Source organism: Mesoplodon densirostris, chromosome 17 (assembly GCF_025265405.1).
Source record: "Mesoplodon densirostris isolate mMesDen1 chromosome 17, mMesDen1 primary haplotype, whole genome shotgun sequence".
Lineage (NCBI taxonomy): Eukaryota > Metazoa > Chordata > Mammalia > Artiodactyla > Ziphiidae > Mesoplodon > Mesoplodon densirostris.
The window spans coordinates 76066921-76089960 of record NC_082677.1 but is presented as its reverse complement, the minus strand read 5'-3'; the positions used below and the strand labels follow the sequence as shown (position 1 = coordinate 76089960).

The 23040-nt window shown below is 53.7% G+C and overlaps 1 protein-coding gene across 1 annotated transcript; it reads right to left on the bottom strand.

The window, feature by feature from the left end:
• Positions 1 to 9166: 9166 nt before the first annotated feature.
• TEX29 (testis expressed 29) lies at positions 9167 to 21491 on the bottom strand. Its single transcript, XM_060079572.1, has 5 exons — positions 21434 to 21491; positions 18977 to 19087; positions 11026 to 11095; positions 10059 to 10225; positions 9167 to 9204 (listed from the first exon to the last, which is right to left on the bottom strand). Exons 1-5 carry the CDS (start codon positions 21489 to 21491, stop codon positions 9167 to 9169), a joined length of 444 nt encoding a protein of 147 aa, XP_059935555.1.
• Positions 21492 to 23040: the final 1549 nt, after the last annotated feature.

Below are 23040 nucleotides of genomic sequence, written 5' to 3'. Positions count from 1 at the left end.
CTCCCCGGTTGCTGGCTTCCCAAATAAAGCAAACTTTCCTTTCCACCAACCTGGCCTCTTTACTGGCTTCTGGGCTGCGAGCAGCTGGACCCCACTTTCGGCAACACTGTGATCATTGGATGGCCGTTTAAAAAAGGCAGAAATGGGTCTATACTTCACACCATATACCAGAATAAAGACCAAATGGATCAGTGATCTAAATGGGAAAACTTATAGAAGAAAATATGGGTAAATTGTTTCATAATCTGTATATGAAAGGGGTGAAGAAAACTATTAAAACTGTGACATAATTTATATGCAGTAAAAGAAGCAGTTGATTCATTTGACTATGAAAACTCTTTTAAACTTTTGGAAAGCACCATAAAGTCGAATAACAAGAGACAAACTGGCCAAAAGTCTGCGACACTCTCGCAGGTTAATCTCCTTTATACATAGCCTCTCAAAAACAGAGGAAAAGAAAGCATGAAAATCCAGTGGAAAATGGACAAAAGCATGAACAGTTCACAGAGAACAATAAACAGAAGTCCCTTAATGTATGAAAAGATGCTCAACTTCGCTTATAAACACAGATTAAAACTACAGTGAGGACATCTCACTACTCATGCTGGCGAAACTCAGTAGCCTGACCACACACCCTCTTGGCAAGACTGTGGGAGAGAAGCAGGCATGGTGTACGCTGCTGTTGGAAATGCAACATGGTACCCACCTATGGAGGGGAATTTGGCAATACCTAAGAAAAAAGTGCATTTACCCTTTGATCCAAAAATCTCACTTCTAGGAACTAGCCCTGAAAAATACATCTTCACAATGACATGCCCAAGATTATTCATTGTGATGTTATTTGTAATTGCAGTATATAACTACCTAAGTGCCCACCCACAGGCAACTAGTTATATAAACCATAGGACAGCCAGATAATGTACTATGCAGTTATAAATAGGAAAATATTATAAACTAATATAGAGTGATTTCCAGAATATATTTTAAGTTAAAAAAGCAAAATACAAAAGTGTATATACAGTATACTACCTTTTGTGTACATACAAAAGAAGGTTAAATAAGAAATATATATATACTATATATATATGCACTCACATATGTAGACACACACATACATACACATATAGACAGGAGGATAAACAAGAAACTAATAAAAATTATTACCCAAGGGGCTGGTGAGTAGGAAATAAACAAAAGGGATGTAGATGGGAATAAGAATTCTCTGACTATACTTTTTTCATATAGTTTTGAACGTTTTGGGGGGTGCAGGATATTCACATGGCTTCCATTTATCATCCCACAGATTTCTTACCAGTTTCCAAAAGGGCCACACTACTTACACTGGAGATATCTGTCAGTCAGTCATCTCAACCTAATGATTAAATCCAACCAATTGCTGTATCCTCCCAATGCGATGAGGCTGGAGGTACGCAGACCACCCATGTGGCCGTCTGGCCAAAATGTGTGACCTGAATTGAATCCCGAGGAAACAAGCACCCAATCCACACCGTGGACGCCACACAAGACAACTCGTCCCGACTCCGTGGTGTAAGCATCATGAGGGGAGGGACAAGGCAGTGGTATTGCTCTAGATTAAAGGAAATTAGGGCAAAGTTACAACATCCGTAATGTGTGACCCTTGATTGTTCCTAGATTGAAAAAGTACGTAAAAGGCATTTTGGGGACAATTGGGCAAATTAGAATACAGAGTGTTTCTGATGTGCTGGGGATGAGAACAACACCGTCAAGTCGGGGTACCCCCTCGTTCCTGGAAAGTAAGTGCTGAAGCACCTCTGGGTGAGTCAAGAATTGCATGTGTGTGTGTGTGTGTGACAGAGATAGAGACAGAGACAGAGAAAGAGCACGCACATGAACGTGGCCATCAGTGGTGCAGACGGGAAGCTGGAAGTAGGGGAAACGTGAGAGTGGAGGAGGTGAGAGAATAAGTCTTGACTTTCCATGACGGTAAGTCAGTGAACAGGAGGCAAAACTGATACACCAACAACACCGGAGCCAAGACGTCAGGGTCAAAGCCCATCCCTGCCTCTTCCTCGCTGTGTGTCTGGGCCAACTACTTCACCTCTCTGTGTCTGTTTTCTCATGGGTCTATGGATAGTACCTGCCTCACTGGGTTGTTGAGAAAATCAGGAGTTAATACATGGAAAGCAGTTCAGAGAGTGCCTGGTACAAAGTATCAAACAGCGCTGGTGAAACAGCTACTTATCAGGAGATTGTTTAGAAATATGCAGGAAAATCCCAAAGTCACCACTGAAACAAGTAGCAGTGGCCACCTCTGGGGAGAGGATCTGGGGGTGGGAAGGAAGCTGATTTAGTTATAAACTACGAAGGACTATGTGCATGTTAAACTCTGGTCCTGAAGGAATCTGACGGAGGGTAATTTTTAAGAAGGAAGCAGCACAGGATTCAAGGTGCAACTTCTAACACCTTCTGGATAGAAACCAGCTCTGAGACGTACACACCTCTGTGCTTCCGTTTCCTCCTGGAAAATGAAAAGGTAGAACTGAGCAACCAGAATACAGCTCAAATGGTTCTTATTCTGAAATAAGTAAACCTACAGCCAAAGAACTGTTATATAAACATCTTGAGGGCAAATGGAAAACCACAGCAAACCGTTCTACTGCCTGACCCGCCACGGGCTCTATCACGACACCCAGAGGTAGCTAGTCTGCCCACCCTCACCTGCCGGCACAGCCTGTGGGACGCGGGTCTCTGGGGCCACTCTGCCCCCAGGATCCTCTTTCCCGGTGGCTCCAGGCACCCTCCCGTTCCGACGGGAGCAGGGTGTCTCTCTCAATCTCAACCCACACCCGGAACTGGGAAACAGCAAGGTGTCATCCTCAAGCGCTAATAAAGCTCACGCTGCAACCACAGACCCCAAGTAAACATATTTTCTCAAAGTTACAAACACACACACACATATGTCGTAGCGTTGGAACTCTTTCTGCTCTCAATATTTCGTCTTGTTTTGAGAGTTTCCTGAAATTGCATGACTGAAAACACACGCACAGGGGAAGGTATTCTACACGCTGCTCACATTGCTAGTTCTAGTCAGAATATGTTAATACCAAATGACCTTTTTCTGAAGGGTATTTTAAGGAGACAAAGCAATTTTCCGTAATATGGTTACCATAGTGATTGGCCCTTTAAAGGGCTGGGGGAGAAATGATGCACATCCGTAATCAACAGCAACTGCAGCAACAAATGGTTTGATAAAGCAACATTTGGGGATTAATTTGAAGCAGGATAGATAAGCGGGTTTTTAAAAGTCAACCAAAAAAAAAAGAAGAAGAAGAAGAAGAACCACAGCGCTGCACAAGTGGGGCCTTGGTAATGGGCACAGACCTCTGCTCAGGAGGAAAGCAGGCCCTGGGCGGGTCCCAGGAGCTGCCAGGACAAAGGTGGTCCACGCGGAGGGGACAGGGAAGCAGCCTCCTCCCGAGGGGCGAGGGAAGACTCCCCTGCTCCCTCACGGCCAAGTGTGACTGCAGATGTGACCTCAAATTTAAGGTAAAGCGGGAACCACTAAAGGAAGGAAGCAGGGCTCCTGGGAGACGGCCACCCCCAGCGCTGGACCTGGAATGCTGTGTTGTGTCAGGAAGCAGGAAGGTTCTCGTGGAACAGCAGCGACGTGCCAAAGAGACGCAGAGCCGGCTTGCAGGGGCTTCTTCTGGCTGAACTAGAGAGAGTTTACACGTCAAAATAAATAACGGTAGTAACAGATTATAGTCCTTTAAACCATTGGACCATGAGTCCATGTGGGTATGAATGAATGAATCAATGAATATATAAGTGGGAGGTTTAATGAAGACACGTAATTTCAAAGTACGTGCACACGAGACACTGGCTAAGATAGGAAAGAGAAACATAGAGCGGATCCATCTGGGAGACGGCAACTTCGGCGAGTGACTAACGATGACGGACTCCTGCAGTGAGGCTACTGAAAGGTGACCCTGAGGGGTGCAGCGATGAGACCCAGCGCCTCCTCCGTGTGGTCACGAGGAAACATCACACAAACCCAAAGGAGGTCACGCTCGGCAACTGGGCTGTAATCGTCCATGACCGTCTAGGGAAGCCTGAGGAGTGTTCCGGACAGAAGTCTACAGGGGCCTGACAGCTAAGGGTAAGATGTGCTGACCCAGGTCCTACCCGTCTCTGTCCATCCGCGCCCTGCTCTCCGGGACTCGGGCAGGCAGCGCCTGCGATGCTCTTCAATGCACATTCTGCCTCCGTCGGGCTGGTGTGGACACAGGGGCCTGCGTTTCTAACGAGCTCCCAGGCGGTGCTGATACCGCTGGTACCCAGGGTCCTAGACGGCACGTTCACAGCGGCCCCCCTCTCCCCAGGCCTCCTCCACCACCGCCTAGCCTGCTGCTGCTACCACGAACGTCGGGGCACGATGCGACTCAACGTGTTATCTGACGACCCTGAGGCCAGAAGTCCAGCACGAGGCTCCCTGGGCCCAAGCGAAGGTGTCACAGGGCTGCCCCTCCCAGAGCCTCCGGGGAGAAGCTGTGCCTGCCTTCGTCCAGCTTCCAGGAGCACCGCACTCCCCGGCTCTCGGCCCCTCCACCTTCACAGCGGGCAACGTCACACCACTCTGCCTCTCGTTGTGGTGGGATTGCCCTCTGACCCACCCCGGAGAGGCCACCCTGCTCAGGACCCACGCGGTTAGTGGGGGCCACCTGGACGATCAGGACCGTCCCCCCACCTCAAGGCCCCTGGCCGTCAGCCCATCTGTGAAGTAGGTTCCAGAGTCACAGGATTCGGGCTTAGGGTGTGGACGTCTGCGGGGCCGTCTTCCTGCCTCTTTCCCATCCTGTCTCCCGGCTGAGGGTGGTGCTTCCTGCACAGGATTTTAGCAGTTTCGCCACTGCCCCCGTGTCCCCCAGGCCAGCTCTGTCCCAGCCCTGCATCCCTGGGCAAGTTCTGCTTCACCCCATCTCACCCAGAACCTGGCACATGCAGACGCTTCATAGAAACCGGTTCCTTCATCCATCTGAAAGGACTGATGACATGCTGCTCTCAGACAGGACGAAACACTCTGCCCTCGGCGGCCGGGACGGACAGTAGGCTCCCCCGGCCCGCCCAGCATCCCCTCCGCCTTGCCCACTGCCCCCAGTGATGCCACGAGCGTCCAGACGAGGGGCCCCATGCTGAGCCCGAGCCTCGGCCACTTGCTGTGTTCCCTCTCCATGTCCGGTTGTGTCCGTGACGTGAAAAGATGACGCCTCACCCCCGTCCCCAGCCATGCTCCGGGAAGCAGAGGCCCCCACGTGGCGGGAGGACAGGGCCTCCGCTCGCGGCAGAGAGACTTGACCTTTGTCCTAAGCCCTGCACTTAATTCCTAAAGCCTCTCTACGAAGGCAAGAGATGGGGATTCATTTTTTAAATCCATGTGCTTGCAACCTAAAACAAGCAAAAGAAAAGCCAGACTGGAAATCATCGTGGGAGGGCAGGGAGTGTTTCAAGCCAGAGCAAAAGCCCTGACTTTATTTCTCTTCTTTGTGGAGAATCAATAACAGCCTCTGTGTGGATCGGACTCAGAAAGTGCCGTGTGCTGGCGGGTAGCTTAGAGACACCCATGTGCCCACAGAGAATGGGGAGAGGCTGAACGGCATCGGGCACTTGTATACGCTGGATCCTAATGAGGACTTATCAGCAAGTTCATTATCTAAAAATAAATCAGCTTTTCTTTGCTTCATCAAAAGATCAGATTATAGTGTACGCCGCCTTACTTTCGGAATAAAATGTTTTTATTCTTAGACAAGTGAGGACAATGAAAAGCATTACATAATCTGTCAGGCCAACTGTGAAAGGGAATCGTTTCCTTGCAGTGAGGGTCCTCGGGTTCCCCTGTTGCAGAGGGAAGCCGACTTCAGCGGTCGAGAAAAAAACAACTCCAAGATTCAGGACGCAAACAGAGGGCGTTTACTGTCCGGGTTTCAGACGGGATGCTCTCGGTGGGACGGCAGTTTTCCTTCAGGCACAGAATGTCCCTGGGACCCCAAGATCAGAGCTTCGGTCTCCCCACCTCTGCCCGACCCTGGCAAAGACGCCTCATTCTGTGCGTTTGCAAAGCAGGCCTGGCCCCTCCCAGCAGGGCAAGGGGTCTCCTGTCCCCAGTGAGCAACAGAGCAGATCTTTACAGGAGCGCGTAAGTCTAGCTCCCACCCCGGCCAGCGGGGCGCCAGCAGGAAAAGCTCTGCTGTGAGGAAGGGGTACAGGAGCATGTACCACAGCAGCCCGAGGGACCAGCTCTCGCCCCCGATGCCAGCCCCGAGTCAGGGCCCCCAGACCGCCCACACTTCAGGCCAGCTGGCTGCCAATGTGGGGCTCTTCGAGACCACCCTCGTGTTCCGTAATTTGTGAGAACAACCCACAGAACTCAGGGAAGCACTGTTCTTACGATTACAGTTTCATGATCACAAAAGGATGCAAATCAGAACCAGCCAAAAAAAGAGCTACGTAGGGCGAAGTGGGAGGGTCCCACAGGGGACGCTGCCGTGTCCTTGGGAAGCATCACCTCCCGCTACTTCGATGTGGGTCATACCCCAGGGACGCTCGGCCCAGCCTCAATGTCCAGAGTGCCTTTTGCAGCTTCATTTATACAGATATGATGGATCGTCCCCTGGATCTCCAGACCTCTTCCCTCCCAGAGGTTGGGCTGGCATCCCGGGGCCGGTCTTTCTGGTGCGGTCAGCTCCCACCCTCAGCCACTGTGTCAGCGTAAACCAGTGGGCTCCCCACCCCGAGTCACACAGACACGCCTACCACTTGGGAAGCTCCGTGGGTTTCAAGGTTACCTCCCAGGCACCAGATCTCTCTTTAGGCTGAGGCCGACTTCTTTATTACCCAGGGGTGTACTGGTCAGCATTCTCCAGAGAAACAGAATCAACAGGAGACTGATTGATTCTAAGGAACTGGCTTGTGCCGTGATGGAGGCTGACAAGTCCTCTCCACATCAGGAACCTCTTCCCCACTGAGCTCGTTCTGACCGCCAGGTTGCTTTGCAGTAATTCTTTCCAGCTTGTGTTACTTGTGATATTGCCATGCAGTTCTGAGTTTTGTAAGCCCAGCAATGCAAGCTGGTCTTGACCCCTCCTAGCTCCCCGCGGTTCACGCTTGGAGAGTGTATGAAATCCCCAGAGGCGCCTGTGAGAGCTCACTCCAGGCTCTAGAACCAAATGGACCTTGTTTCCGTTCCCCACGTCAGAGAAAGACCAGAGGGCTAAGCTGTCGTCTCCCGAAGACGCGGCCTCCTCGACAGGACACTGCACTCTTGGTGGAGCTGATGCCTCTGTCGGCTTGGCGTGCGCTCCACGCAAAGAGATCTTGGAAATAAAACACCGCAGTATCTCCAGCTTTGAGAGGAATCGCTGTGGCTCCTAATCGTAGAGGAGACCCGAGGTGACCAGTGGGGCTGATGCCAACGTGAATGCCCCAGAACCCCGTGTGAGCCTGGGGACCCACGAGGTTGGTATCACAGCCACATCGATGTCAATGAAACATCCAGCCAACTTCCCTCTTCCGTTCTAAAGATTTGCAAAACTCTGCAGAGTGTCACTCCCCAGACAACCAGGAACTCTGTCACGCATGGAATTTCTTCCTGGTAGCCTCCTCCAATCAGCAGATGCCTACTAAGCCTGATCAAGTTCCAACGATTCATAACTCGGGGGAAGTACCCCCCGCTCTCCCAGATGTTCTTGGACGGTAAGTCTCTACCCCTTTGCTTCTCCAGTCACCCACCAGGAAGGTTGCATGTTTCCTTGTGAATTATTCCTTTATTATTATACTGCATACTTTTCCATACTGCAGGTTTCTATACCAAAGTGTGTCCACCCTCATCAAATGTCACTGCAAAGTCTCTTGCCTCCTTATTTTGTTCCTATACAATGCATTTTACAGACTACTTTTTTGCAGAAGCAAATGTTTTGGACATCTCCTTGCAGATCTTAGTTTGCAAAGTTGATGCTTTATTAGTAAAATATCTAAAGCAACTTCTTCACAAAGGATTTACCACAAAAGTCAATTTATTCTGAATTATTTGGGAATAATTTTGGAAATTGGGAAATATAGACCATCTGAGTTGAGGTTAGTGTAAACATAACCCTAGATGTATTGAAGAAGGCAGGTCAAGTCCATCTTCCCCTTTATTTGGAGATAGCCCAAGGAGTTCACAGGTACCCAGGTCACACAAACACACTTCTAGTATCTCAGGACTCGGGGATGACAAACCACGGCCGGCGGGGACGTCCACCCTGTTACCTGTTCTCATAAAAAAGATTTTATCGGAACCCGCCACATCCACCCAGGCATTTCCGTGACCTGGGGCCGCCTGGATGCTGCGCCAGCAGAGTCGAAGAGGTGTCGGGACGCAGGGCCCGCAGAGCCTAAAATAGTTGCTATCTGGTCCTTTGTGACCAGTGTGCCGACACCTGACCCAGACCAACCCGAGGGGGACAACCAAGGTCGGCAGGACGCTTGTGAGGCGGAAGCGGCAGCAAGACCCTGACCCACCCCCACTCACGTCCACACGCGCTAGAACTTACCAGCTAGAAAATAAACGAGGGCTTCTAGGGGCTTTTGTGTGCTGATTCCTTATCCAAATAATCCCTTTGTGAAGCTCTGGAGAATGCAAGTTTCCAACATAAAAGCAGGGATTCTCCAAGACCACGGGGTCCCCCTGGGCTGGCGTCACCCACACTGAGCAAGTGTCAGTCATGCTGAGCCCACGTGCATCCTGTCACGGGAGCGGGACCCTGGGGAGGGTCATGCTGCTCCTGCTGGGCAAGGCCTGCCCTCCCTGTGGGTCTGAGTGACAGCCCACCCGGTGAACCTGTAGCCTGTGCCCTGCAAAGGGGGTCTCGGTGCTGAGTCACACTGCGAGCTGCCGGTCCCGGGGTCAGTACCAAGCCGAATGTCAGAAATGCAAGCTCCCGGGGCACGGTCTCAGCTCCGACGGCTTCCTCCCTCTGAAGGTAAAACTCTGGCCTTGGGTGCACAACACGGAACACGAAGCTTTCAAGATACTTTTATTTTTCCTCATCGGGTGGCCACTGCATAACATACTTCAACAGCCGTTCCCCCGCTGCCCCATTTCTCTCAGAGATTCCCTCCCATCTTCACTTGGTCCCCAGCACGCACCTCAGTCCTCAGTTTCTTCGTCTTCTGGTACGGCCAGTGCTGCGGGATTAAAAACAAAACAAAAAGAAGTGGCCTTTGAATGGACTACTCGGCCACCCCAGGGGAATTTCTTCAAGGCCTGTGAACACAGCTGCAGGGCACACACGTGGCCATGATTCACTCAAAAGCAAGTTGGTGGCGGGGGCGCCTCTGCTGCCCCGAGCCTCTCCACTCATTCCCGGGGGAGGAGGGTCTGCACCTCTCCCCACAGGGAGCACCCTGAGAAGGCGCGCGCAGGGCCTGCACATCCGCCAGGGGCCAGGTCCAGGTCCCTGAAGACGTCTGGGCAGGCCGCTCACTGCTCCAGGAAAGCCACGCCTTGTGACCCGTGATACCAAGAGCCCTAGACGGAGTTCCCGCACAAACATGGCCCAGGACAGAGACGATCACTGAGGACACTCTTCTCTACCCTGCCAGGGGCTCCGGCCAAAGCCCGCCTAAGAGGGTGAGTGACCAGACAAGCAACTGGGCTTCCTGGAAACCAGAGCAGCGGGGGGGACACTTCACAGCTGCAGGCGCCGCAGAAGGAGGAGACGCTCTCACGCCGCCAGCCAGCACCTGGGCTGCAGCTCAGCCAGCAGTCCCGCTGCCCACACCCCGGCAGGATGTGTCTGAGGGGACACGGAGGGCAGGAGAGGGAAGGCGATGTTTCTAGGAGGGAATGGCCTTGTGGACGGGAAGCCTGTGCTGAAGGCAGAATACGCCTTGCAAACCCACCCCTCCCAGCTGGAGAAGATAGACTTTTGTCCAAACTAAAAAACAAGTATAACTCGCAGAAGGGTTGACAGGGTTGCCGAGTGTCTTTACCAGAGAAGACCGCAGAGGAAGTAAAGCTGGGATTCCCGCCACCTTACCGCCCTCCCTGCCGCTCTCCGGGCTCTTGTGCCACGGCTCTGTGCTCGGGGCCTTTGACCCCGCCGGCCGCTCACCCGAGGGCACCATTTCCACTTCAGCGCTGGATTTGGAGGACAAATGTACCTCTGTAGGGACTTCCTTTTCTCTCCTACCCTCTTGGACAACTCTGATGGAAAGAGAGTTTTTATCACAATCAGAGAAATTAAGGGTAGAGAACTCTATGGGCCGCCCAGCCCTCCACCAGGACGTGCCCCTAAAAACATAGGGTTCATGATCATGAACGTGTATTTGTCAAGATAAATGCTTTGTCTTAATAGTCCTCATTTTTGTTTCTTATACGTGCTCTAAACAGGCTCGGCACGTGGCACCCAGGCTTCCAAGGACAGAACAGGGAGCATCACATGCAGGTCACAGCCAGGCCAGTCCATCAAGACGCCACCCGGCACCGCTCGGAGGATGAAAGCGGTTTCCCTCCTTGTTGGACACAGTGACTCAACTAATCTCAGTGGCTTCTGTCCATGTCACAGGTGCTAGGGCCCCGCACGAAGGCTGAAGTCCAGTCCTGCCCGTGGACCACAGGTGACAGCCAGGCCTGGTGAGGTGAGTCCTCACCACTGACACCGCCCGGGGACTCGGGTCTGAGCACACGGCTGCATCACGACCATCACAGGCCGAAGGACAGGGCTGCCCGGGTGCGGACCAGCGGCCGGGGCTCTGCAGACCCAGCGCTCGCTGGCCACGAGGCTGAGGCGGGACGAGCCAACCTGGAGATGTCAGGTGTCCTTCGATGCCACTGGCATTGCTATCAAGAGCGCCGGGGACAGAGGCTGGTCCCCCCAGCAGGCTCGCGTCCACAGAGGGCCCTCCTCGTCCCCCATGGCAAGGCTGGGGAGCCGCCCGCCCACACCATCCTGTTCCTCTCCCTCTCGGGTCTGCAGGTGAGGCTCAGAGAACGAAAGCACTGACCTGTAAATAATGGTGATGATAAAGGCCCCGGCAATGATCACGATCAAGGCGGAAAACACTTGCACATAAGCTGGAAAACAATTTCAGTTCATCACTTGGACCCAGGTCCGTCCCCAAAGGGATGCTCCCCGGAGCTGGCCACGCCCTCCGCCTGCCCCTGAGGCCCAGCTCCGCCCTGAGCACCCGCCTCTCCACCTTCTCCCCCTGGAAACACGTGCAGGATCCAAGCCACTCGCAGAGGGAAGAAGGCTCCACCTGCAGGCCCTCAGGGCGGCCCGTGGCCCCCAGAGGACCCCTGAGGACGGCTGTGGGGAGAGGCTCCCTCGTCTGTCTGTCCTCCAGAAAGAGCAGCACCCGGCCGCCTCGCCTCCTGTGATCGGGGCCCGCACCCTGCCCCCGGTTCCCTGGAAACGGTCCCTCAATACTCAGGTCAATTGTCCCAAAACATTAGGCGATGTTTTTGGGTGGCCGATCCCTCGGGTCTGAGTTCAAATTTCACGGACTGAGCTCTCCGTTATTAACGAGGGGTGTGCACTGCCCCAAACTGCTCACGTCTCCTCCACCCCCGACAGAAGAACCTGAGCCTTTCAAGGTGCCCCAGGGGCGACCGCTCCCCTGGCGCTTCCCGGTGCGGGAGCATCCGCTGGTGTGAATCCCGGGCCCCTCTGCGCGCCCGGGGAAGGAGGGGGAAGGCGGAGCTGGACGAGCCCCCCAAGCCTTCTCTAGGGCTCCTCCGCCGCAGGGGCCTCGCGGCGCCCAGGCTCACAGGCGGGCCTGGGGACCAGCCTCCCACGAGGGCCCCGCCGGCCGGCCCGACGCTCGGGTGACTCAAGGGCGGCACCCTCAGGCCGGGCGGCACCCTCAGGCCGGGCAACTCTGCGTGCGCGCGGCTCCGCTCGGTAACCACACGCTCTTCCGCCCCGGGTCTGTCCTCCGCGCTGTCTTCATCGGGCGCTCACGTCAGGACTTGAAAGCGGCGAAGCGAGCACGCCTGCCAGTACAGCGCCGGGAGGGGCTCGCGCACGGGGGTACTTGCCGGCCTCTCTCCGACCGCCCTCCCGCCGCTCACGGGAAGCGGACTGGCTGGCTTGCAAACGCCGACCTCGAGTGATGTGATTTGCTTCAATTCCCTTACTTCCTCCTCCCGCTCAACCGTTTCACCTTCACCAGTAATAACATTATCAGACACAGTGTCCCCGCTTGGGCGGTGCTGCCCTGGGGCTGTGAGGACGGAGGGGCGCCACCACTGGGCAGCTCGAAACCACAGAGACGTATCGGCTCACAGCCTGGAGACCAGAAGCCCAAGGCCAAGGTGATGGGCAGAGCCGTGCTCCCTCTGAAGGTTCTGGGGGGTGGAGGTGGGGATCCTTCCTGCTTCTTCTAGCTCCTGTGGCTCCCGGCACCCCCGGGCATGTGGGCGCATCACCCCACCTCTGGCTCCGTCATCACACGGCCTCCGTCCCTGTGTGTCTGCCTTCACGGAGCATTCTCCCCGAGTCTGTGTCTCCCGAGTCTCTGTCTCTGTGTCTCCTCTTATAAGACACCAGTCATGTTGGAACAAGGGCCCGCCTCCTCCAGGATGACCCCATCTTAACTCATCCCATCCAAACCAGGTCACACAACAGGTACTGGAGGCTAGGGCTTCAGCATCTCTCCTCGGGGGACACAGTCCAAACCAGAACAGAAGGTAAGCGATGGTTGTAGAGGAAGCTGCCTCCCAGGATGCGAGGATGACCCCAGTGGGACGCGCACTGGCTAATCTGCAGGGGCTCTGGCAGTCGGGCGGGGCACGGGGGTCCTGGATGTGGGGCTAAAGTCAGAAAACTGAAAGGGCTTGAAGCCAAATAGCTCAGCGATGGAAACGCAGATGCTCAGTTTCCTGGAGCTGCTGGCGCTCATGCTCGGGCGTTCACAGGGAGAGGGCGGGGTTGGGGGGAGACCTGGGGCTGTGTGGTGCTTGATACACTCTGCCTCCCCTCAACGGTGACCAAATTAGGAAACTTCCTGTTGGAGGATCCTTCCGATCTGTTGGCTTCTTTCTGTCCACGATGCCTTTCCCGTGGAAATGCACGCACCTAGGTTCACCCCCGAATCTTCAGGGCCTCCGAGATGCCTCCAGCGATTCTCACCTCCTGGAATCTACACCGTGGTGTAGATGCTTCTGCGGTGTATGGGGCTGACCTCTGAACCCCCAAGGCGAGGTCAGAGTCACCGTGGCTCCTACCCTGCTCTTTCGCTGCTCGCTGGCTCTGGGGAAGACCGTCTCATGTATAAGGACATGCAGGCAGACTTGTGACAAGGTGAGACCCACGGGGCAGGTGGCACAGCCCCAGGCTGGCCTTGGACAGCTGGCGCAGCCTCCTGAAATCTTGACTATAATTCCCATGAGTCACCGGAGACCAAACCACCCAGCTAAGCCCCTAAGTTGTTGCCTGAGGCCACTGAGTTTTGGGTCATCTGTCACACGGGGATAGATAACTAATATAGGGGGTCCTAGGCCTTGACACAAAGTACGCTTTAAACGATGTTGAATGAATGGAATTGAAACAAAGTGCGAATTAGGAGCTTTTAAGGGACAAGAAGGCAACCCACGAATTCTTGAATTCCAAGGACTTAGTGTGGTTCCTTAGTGTGGTTTTGTGTCCTGGTTCGTGAAAGAAATTCAGAATCTGTATGTAAGTGAATCCCTGTTAGTGAGACACACATATTTAGTCAATGATTTAGTTTTCTATTGTCAGCATGTCTTTTACACCTTTACATGTGCGAGTACTTTTTGTTCTCGAGGTCAAGCTCCTGAAGGCAGAGACTGAATCTCAATGATTCTCTCTGCACAGTCTCTGGCCAGCACGCTATTTGTTACAAGCAATATGTGTGATTTGTCCTAAAACACATACTATGATTGATCACTCAGAAAAAACAGCAACTGAAGGAATATCTTGGCAAGTCCTCCCCCAAATACAGTTAAACAAAAGTTTTGAAATCGTCTCAGCAAGTCCCATGAAGAAACTGAAGTCAAACACTTAGAAGAAATGACAGGTTAAATACTGTACCCTACAATCAAGACTGAGGAATGAAAGCAAGTCATCCTCTTTGAATTCCCAATTCTTTCTCAAAGATCTAATGTTAATTCCCCAAGTTCATGTTCCTAATAATACAGATTATGCCACAACACAATGCGCACTGCTAACCAGCCAATTTAAGAAGTTGGTGAAAGGTTTTCATAACATGGAATTACGTGCACAAAGAACTCATAACACCCTGTCACCGAACACCACAACTTACACAGTACAAAGGTTCGCTCGCCGTCTTCAATGAGAAGGATGTCGAAGAAATGAAAACTAATTTGAGGGCAAGCGAGGACCCGAGTGCAGGGCTCACTGCCCAGACGCTTCCCACAGGTGGCCCAACCTCCTGAGCTCGAAAGAAGTCTGAAGAAAAAGCCTAGCTCACACAACTCATTGATTATCATTGAAAGAGTGGAAAAAGCACTAATACTCGCCTCCATGCAAACATGACACACCCACTTGCAGAACAGTGAGCCCTCTGCAAGGACAAAAACTCTTCAGTGTGTGTTCTTTCCTGGGTTCCTTAAGGACACTAATCATTAAGGTGCTGTAAGGAATAAGGTTCATTTTTCAAATAAGTGACAGGCATCAGGTGATTGCTCTAATTTAAACGATGTCTGAAATACTAACATTTACAAAATGGCCAACTCCCACAATAAAACTCTGATGAGAAGATGCTCAGGGGATGGAACACATGAAAAATAAAGAAAAAGCAGCAGCAGCAGCTTGGATTTCCTTTGCTGGATGCATTCTTCCTTGAATGATCCATTTCACTGCTTTATGCTGTTAGGGCTCCATTTCATTAGGATGTGAGTAAATTGGGATAATTAATGGCCAAAGACCATGCCCTGCCCTGTAACCTGACCTGGGAATTGAATGCCTTTTGCCTCTGTATATGTAGAAGATTGAAAGAACAAACTCACATACCCTTTGGATGTTAAAGTCTCCTGCTTTTAGGAGCCCCACGTGGTAAACGTCTCAGAAAAACTAAGTTGCATATGTGCCTAGGACACCAGCGTCCTCTAAGAAGCAAAACTCCGTGATGGAAATGAAGTGAGCCAGATTGTAATCGTCAGCTGCTCTCCAAATAGTGACATGTGTGTGCGTCCAACTGCTAAAACCACAAAGCAACAAAAGAATGACAAGTGCAAAAAGCAGCAAGTTATGGCCAAACCACCACCCAGTGCCATGAAGTCAGCCTCAGGAGTACCTGTCACATCCCCCAGTGAACGAGCGGCTGGGATGCAGCAATGTGATGGGTCATTCAACAGTGTGAGACCTGAGACTCATCCAGCTCTCTCAAGTAAGAGGCCATGGGTTTTACAATGAGACAGATGGAGGAGAATGAACTCCTTTAAGAAAAAAAAAAAAAGCACTATGTCTTGTGGTACCTCTCTCACTACCCCACTGTGTACAACTGGACTAGAGGTTCATTAAAGCCCAAAATTAACTTTCAGGGTGACATCAGAAAAAATGGCAGAGCAGAAGCTCCTGCCCCAAAATACCCTCCTTCAGAAAAGTAATGAGAACAGGGCCAAAATTGAGGTAATAAACTTTCTCAAAACTTTGGAAATTAACCAAAATCTTGCAGCAGTCTCTTTATGCAAGATGAACAGATGAATCTCAGTAACAACAGTGATATTTGGACATTTTAACATGCCTGTTCCCACCTCTCCTGCCCTCTCTCCAGTTTCATGATAGTCATGAAAACCTACAGCCCACAGTCCTGGTGACAACCAGCAGCTTGGTACCACCGGAGAGTAAGGAACAGGACTGAAACTCCTTCAAAGTCCTATTCCCAGAAAATGGTCACACTTTGTTCCATCTGGTGCTTCACTGGAAGACTCCACTCACAAGGTTGTCTTTATGTGACTTGACTTGGAGCTCATGTAGTGTGAACAGCCTTTCTCTCAGCCATTGGCTGGAAATAATCAGAGGCATCGTGATTGTTGAGAATCACGATGGCTGAGGTGGTTGAAAGCAGTTGGAGGCAAACAACAGGCTGACCAAAAAGCTTAGAGGGAAAACCAGGGGATGATCTGTCTACAGGGAGGTTTGGAAAGCTGTGACATAGTCCTTGGAACCTAGAAGGCAGTGGGCATGTCCAGAGCTGTGCACATACCTAGGAAAGACCTGAGAAGGCTCCAAGTTTGCACTGGTGGCTGACCTTGAGGTTCTGTGCAAGCAGGAAGTGAAGGTTAAGGTAGAGTTGGGAACTATCTGGCTGCCTGTAGAAGGTGGGTCCCAACACACACACAGGGCCCTCAGCAGAGACTGAGAGATAATTGTTTCCAGGTGTCTACAGAGATTTCTGTCCAGCCATTAGTCTGACCACTAGGCTGACCAAGCAGAGTCTTCAATGAGCACACACCACAAAGAATACAGATGTTACAGAATTCATCCAGAAAAGTCATGAAACAATGACAATAGCAACAGCAAGAGATCTGGGGAGGCAGGAGAACCTGATTTTCAGAGTTGCCACATTATATTATTTTAAATGTCTACTGTCAACAAAAAATACGAGACATGCAAAGAAATAAGAAAATATGGCCATGTACATGAAAAAAGGCCATCCACAGAAATGGTCCCCCAGGAAGCCCAGATGTTAGACTTACTAGGCAAAGACTTTATTTTAAATATGTTCAAAGAACTAAAGGAAGCCATGTCTAAAGAACTGGAGTATGAGAATGATATCTCACCAAATGGAGAATATCAACAAAAAGATAGAAATTATTTAATTAAAAAAAAAGAACCAAATGGAAATTCTGAAGTTGAAAGTATAATAATGGAAATGAAAATCTCACCAGAGGACCTCAATGGTAGATTTGAGCAGGCAAAAGAAAGAAACTAGTTTGACACTTCCTCAAAATTTTAAAGTAGAGTTAATATATGGTCCAGAATTGAGAACATGTTCATGCAAAATCTGTGTGTGCATTTGTCCATAGTAGCTTCATTCATAATAGCTAAAAAGTGGAAACAACCCAAATGCCCATCAACAGACAAATGATAAACAAAATGTGGTCCATCCACGCAATGGAATATTATTCAGCCATAAAAAGGAGTGAAATACTGACACATGGTACATCATAGATGAACCTTGACAACATTATGTAAGTGAAAGAAGCCAGGCACAAAAGGCCACCCCATATGGTATGACTCCATTTATATGAAATGTCCAGAACAGGTAGATCCATAGACACAGATTGGTGGTTACCAGGGACTGGAAGGGGAGGGGAACAGGGTGATGGTTTAATGGGTGCAGGTTTCTTTTGGGGATAATGAAAATGTTCTGGAATTTATAGTGTATAACTTTGTGAATATACTAAAAGTCACTGAATTGTACACTTCAAAAGGGTGAATTTTACGGCATGAGAATTCTATCTCAGTAAAAATAACAACCAAAGGAGGTAACTTCCAATTGCTTCTATCTTCAGGTACAGGGGAAGGGGTGTGGGATCCTAGGGGTGCTGGGGTCCCTGGAGGTGGCAGGTGGGATGAGTAAGGAGATCTGGTCCCAAGTCTTCTAACTCAAGATCTGAATGAGAAACTGTCACCAGAAAATCCTCCCAGCTATGAGGAGTGCTCGTTGTGGCCTCTTATCTGCCTCTTTTTGAGCTAAACTGCCTCCACTTTGGCCCTACCCACCGAATCTTCACCATAAAGGAAGACAATGCTCTCCCTTTGGCTGAACGCGGATCTTGCCGATGCTTTAGCTTCTTGTTTTGCTCAGAATATCACTTCTTGAAGGAGCTGGTGGAAGGTTTTGAGCCTGTGGAATGGGGCTGCCCCAAGGGTAATGTTTCTGACTTCCCATGTCCAGGAAGGAGAAGGTAGGCCTTGGGGATGGGCGGCTGAGCCCAGGTGGGACCACAGAGGAGAAACAAAGGAAGAAGAAATCCCGGAAAGTCACAGGACACAGCTGCGCCCTTGACCCCTAGGGGGTGAGGGCGGAGGAGGGTACAGGACACATTTCCCAGAGCATCAGAGCTGAGGGTCCACGGCCAGCTTTCTGTATCTGGGGACACGTTCCTCCTCCCCAGTGAGGTCTCCTGCAGGCTGCCCTGTTCCAGGGACGTGTTTACCCCTTCCCAAAAGTCCTAGAGCCCTCACCCCCGTTTCTAAAACGGACGCATACAGGGCAAGGAAAAGCATCAACCATCAAGTAGAATTTGAGTGTTTGGAAATACTAATTTAGACAATTTCAGAGGCAGAAGTGTGGGGAAGTATCCAGAAAAAGCATCGTTAGGGCATCCCTTCTGGGCCAGGAGACCCAGCTCACCTCCTCCTCCCCGCTCACCCCTCCTGCTGCCCTCTGAGTCCCGGGTGCCTCCCTTGCTGTCTGACTGGGAGGGTCCGGCCTCCCCTCCAGCTCGGGGCCCCTCCCCATCCCAGGCCCCCCTACTAGTTCCACCTCCCCAGGCGCATCCTGGGCTTCAGGGACCGGCCGCAGAGCTCAGTGTCAGGTCTAAGTTTCATCCTGACCCCAGTCGGGGGTCTGTCCTGGGTCCTCAGGGCTCCAGCTCCCTCCTGGGTCAGGCCTCCCCTCGCGCACAGCCGCGGGCACCCTGCCCTGAGCCAGCTGCTTTTGCAGAGCCGTCTCCTCCAACGCAGGCTTCTACACCCCCTCACCCCCCCAGGATGGAGGGATCTCAAATAAGCCTCTTCAACAGCACGTCTGTTCCACCCGGGAGTGGACTCTCTCCGGTGGCTGAAGTCCCGGGCCCAGACCCTCAGAGCCGTCTCTCCTGCGGCTGCACCGAGCAGGGCAATGTGACCAGGAAACAAAGAAAGAGGCCCGAACAGCAACGGAGACCCGGGAGAGGGAAGCAGGCCGTTCTTGGCCCGCGTGGTTTTGTCCGCCAGGGCGGGCCTGGCCGGATACTTACTGGGAACGGCCTTCTCATAGCAGATGCCTTTATAAAAGCAGCACCCGAGTTCCTTGCACCGATATCTGGTGACACTGTAGTCACATAAGTCATACAGAGGGATGTCGCACACTGCAAAGCAGACACACACGGACGTTACCCTGATACGCAGCGCCCTCTGACTCGAAGGAACGCGGGGCAGGGACGGGAGCTCACGGGTGTGCATGGTGGCTTCTGTCACAGTTTTCGTTATGCATCATACACATCGCACTTTGAAACTCAGATCTGGAATGAATTAGATTTCTGAACACGACAATGTCAAGTTGATGACGCACACAGAATAATGCGGGGTCCCTCAGGGATTAAGGAGATAACGCATCCCGGCGAGCTGGGCTCAGCGCTCCACAAAGCAATTGGGAAACACAGACCTAATACAATGGGTGTTTGGGAGTTCGGTCAGTAACATGTTCTTAATCCACATTTAAGCGCAGACTGAGTTAAAATGACCGACATGAGGATTATTTCAGAATTTAAAAGGCGCATCGAAAGGACAGAAAGTTTAGTGCCAGGAAGGCACGTGCCTTGCAGCGGAGGGCAAAGGACCGCAGGGGCTCAGCTCTGAGCAGGTGCCCCATCAGCAGTAAACACGGTCTCCCCGGCGGGCGCAGAGCAGGGCCCGCCCTTTCCTGAGTCTCCAAGGAACACCGTCTTCCTCGGTTTGGCGGGGGAGTTTGGTCTCTCAGACTAAGGGATTCCAGGGAAACCCACCGCCCTCCCATGCCCTTTCCTCCGTGTCCCAGGACACCCCGACTCCAGGTGTGCCCCATCCCGTGTCCTCGGCCTCCCCGTCGTGGGGCCTGTGCTGCGGAGGCCACCGTTGCAGACGGAAGGCTGGACAGAGTCGGGGACCCCTGCAGCCGGAGTCTGGGAGCCAGAGCTGGCCCGCTGACCCGGGGGTGCAGGGCTATGCTGGCTCCCGGGCCGTTGTCGCCGTGGTCGCTGAGGTCTCGGGCGAGGGCTCGGTCCCTGCAGACTCTGAGGGGACGTGAGCTGTGCTGGGTTTTCCTCAAGTGTGTCAGGGCTGCAAGGAGCCCCCTCAGGGATTTCTCCAAGTTCTATCTCCTTCGATCGTTCCAGCAGCCCCTCTGCAGAGACCCTCCTCATGCCCGCCCGTGTTAGAGGTGAGGGAGGGAAGGTCACGCCAGCGTGGGGAGGAAGGGCTTGACCCGGGGACCTGCCCGCGCGGCCTGTGGTCTCGGCTGTTGATCTACCGTGCACCTCTGTCCGCTCTGCCTGTCGGTCTAAAGCCAACGTTGATTCCCTCACAGAGGGGCCGTGAAAATTGAAATCGTTTCCGCGAAAGCGCCTTATAAACTGTAAAGCGCCGCACAGACCATTTGGGTTATTTCTGCAGAGTGGCTCATAAGGAAAAGGGGGGCTGGAGAAGCAGCACGGCAGCCGGCCCTGTACCCCTGTGCCGCAGGGCATCCCACACCCATTATACCCTCGTTGGAGTCCTCTTGGGTTCCCGAATCCACGGCGCTTCCCAGACCCGAGCTTCCAGGTGGAAGGGACCCCCGGCGCCCGGACGGCCCCTCAGAGCCCCTACATGGCCTGGCCTGGTTGCGACGGCCCCATGGGTCCCCTCCCCACCTCCTTCCCCTGGTTTCACTTCTGCAGTTCAGGAGGCCTGGACCCTTGTGCCCAGACAATTGACACATGGGTTTGGAACTGAGCCCAGCACGTGACGCGGGTCTCAGATGTGAGAGGGGCACATGTCCCGCGTGGCTGCATCAGGGGTCCCCAGACAGACCAGGGCGTAGGGTCAGGGCACCGGAGTGTGTCAGGGTGCCCGGGTCCCCAGGAGAGAGCCTCCCACTGGGGAAAATTCCCTCGGGACATTGCTGGGAAACCACGTGTGCTTTTAGGCATTTTTCTTTACGTCAGGTGTCCACGGAGCGTTTCTTCCGTGAAGTGAGTTCCTGGGGAGGCTCCCTGGGCCGCGTCTGTGCGGTGGCACCCACTCCCAGCTGGGCCCTCCTTCCTGGGAACCTCTGTGTGACCCCATCTCGGCCCCATGACCACGCTGCCCTCTCCAGGGAGCGGCTCCACCCCGCTGCCCTCCGCCTGGCCTGGTGTCCGAGGCCCCGGATCCCTGGGTCACTCGGGGACACGGCCCTCCGAGGGGTCCCTGGACGGGTGACTTGTCGGAGAGAGAGGGCAGCGTTGGGGCAGTGTGGGTGCGAAGCTGCAGGACTGCCAGGCAGAACTCGACACGCAGAAGATCCCTCAAGGGCTTCAAGGCCCCGGCCCCCGAGGCCCCGCCCCGTCCCCTCCGCACAGATGTTCCCACGGGGACGCCCACGGCCCTCCCCCCGGCTCCGGGCTGGCCCTGCCCGCTTCCTGCCGCCCCTGTGCCGGGCCTCGTGGCTCGGAAACCACAGCCTCCCCGGAGCCCCGCGCGGCCCGGCCTGTTACCGGCAAATGTCTTCAGGAGGTGCGAGGGGGACTTCCTGAATTGTGGAGCGTATCTCATGGCAGCAGCTGAAGGACAGCCAGGGGGTCACGGGAACCTGCGGAGAGAGCAGTCAGCACGGGGGACCTGGAGGCCAGGCCGCAGGGCAGTTTGCGCCAAGAAGGGAGGAGGCCGGGCGGGCACGTCCCCGGCTGAGCTCCAGCCACACAGCTCACGGTCACGCTCCACGTGGACAGCAGCTCTCGGATCCAACAAGAGACGGGCCGCCGCCTCCCTCCCACAGCTCGTGGCCAGTGGAAGGCCCGCCCCGCCGGCTGTGATGTCACACAGGCCCCGTGGTGGAGGCCCGCAGCCTCCAGACCCCGCATCGCAGCCCTTCCTTAGCGACCCCCACCCCATCGGCCGGCCAGGCTCATCCTCAGAAGCGGGTCCAGCGAGGCTGAAGCAGCAGTAGGTACCCAGGCCCTGGGGTGCGGCAGGCCTGCCTGGTGAATCTGAGAACCGGAAGGACCCGGCGTGGCTCGAGGGGAGGCGACGGAGGCCAAAGCACGAGCACGCGTGCCGGTGGCGTGGGGGGCTGTGGCCTTCACGCCGAGGGAAGTCGGGCATTAGGACAGGACTCTGTGCAGAGGGAGGCGGGGACCGGCCAGCGCCTGTGACGGGTTGAGTCGTGCCCCCGCCAGGAGACGCGTTCAAGTCCTGACCCGAGTACCTGTGAACGTGAGGCTGTTTGAAGCTGGGTCTGTGCAGATGTCACTGGGCTAAGATGAGGTCATTGCCATGGCCCTAATCCAAAATGACTGGTGTCCCACCAAGGAGGCAAAACAGACACACGGGGAGGAGGGCGCCGAGAAGACACAGACGGCCACGTGCCAACAGAGGCAGAACCGGGCACCTCTGGGACGGGCGCCACGGGGGCTGGAAGGGGCCTCCCCCAGTGCCTCCAGAGGGACCCGGGCCCGCCGATAGGCAGGCTCCAGACTTTGGGCCTCAGGACTGTGAGAGAATCAGCCTCTGCTGTCAGGACCCAGCCAGTTCACTGTACCTGTCACAGCAGCCTTGGGAAAGCAGCACCTGTGTCATCAATTTTGCTGGGACAATAACCAGAGAAGGAAGCCTCCAGACCCTAACACGCACCTAACGTGGCTCTTAGGGGACAAAATAAACCCAGGGCAGTGGCTTACAGGTGGGTGGGCCTGAGTCGGGCACCGCGGGCCACGCCGCCCAGGGCTGGAGCCCCAGGTCCCCGCCACGTGCTTGGCCCTCACGGCCAGGACAGCATCTGACCGGGTTCCTCAGCACTCACTCCTGCAGGGGTGCTGTGTGCAGGGGTGGCGCCACTTCACGCCTCCTTCCAGTTAAGCGCCAACCACTTCTGTTTACAAGTAAAATCGAGTTCGTTAAATACCGCATCTAAGGGAGAAATTAAAACGGCGCAACTTCAGCCCCCGCGGAGCCCAGGTGATCAGCATCCAGCCATGTGTTAGGAAAGGGCAGCCTCGCGTGATCTGCACGCAAGGAAACCTTCAAAAGAGCAGCACTGTCCCCATCCTGTCCTGTGGGGCAGTTTTCAGAGTGTCCAGCGCCTGCCCCTCCCTCTGGTGGATTT

What these genes read in the sequence shown, in the direction of transcription:
- TEX29 (XM_060079572.1), bottom strand. Translation starts at nt 21,491, where the DNA reads ATGAGATACGCTCCACAATTCAGGAAGTCCCCCTCGCACCTCCTGAAG. An exon ending in CTATGAGAAGGCCGTTCCCA is followed by an intron (nt 11,096 to 18,976) that starts GTAAGTATCCGG and finishes ATTGTTTTCCAG; the next exon opens with CTTATGTGCAAGTGTTTTCC. An exon ending in ATCATCACCATTATTTACAG is followed by an intron (nt 10,226 to 11,025) that starts GTCAGTGCTTTC and finishes TCTTTCCATCAG; the next exon opens with AGTTGTCCAAGAGGGTAGGA.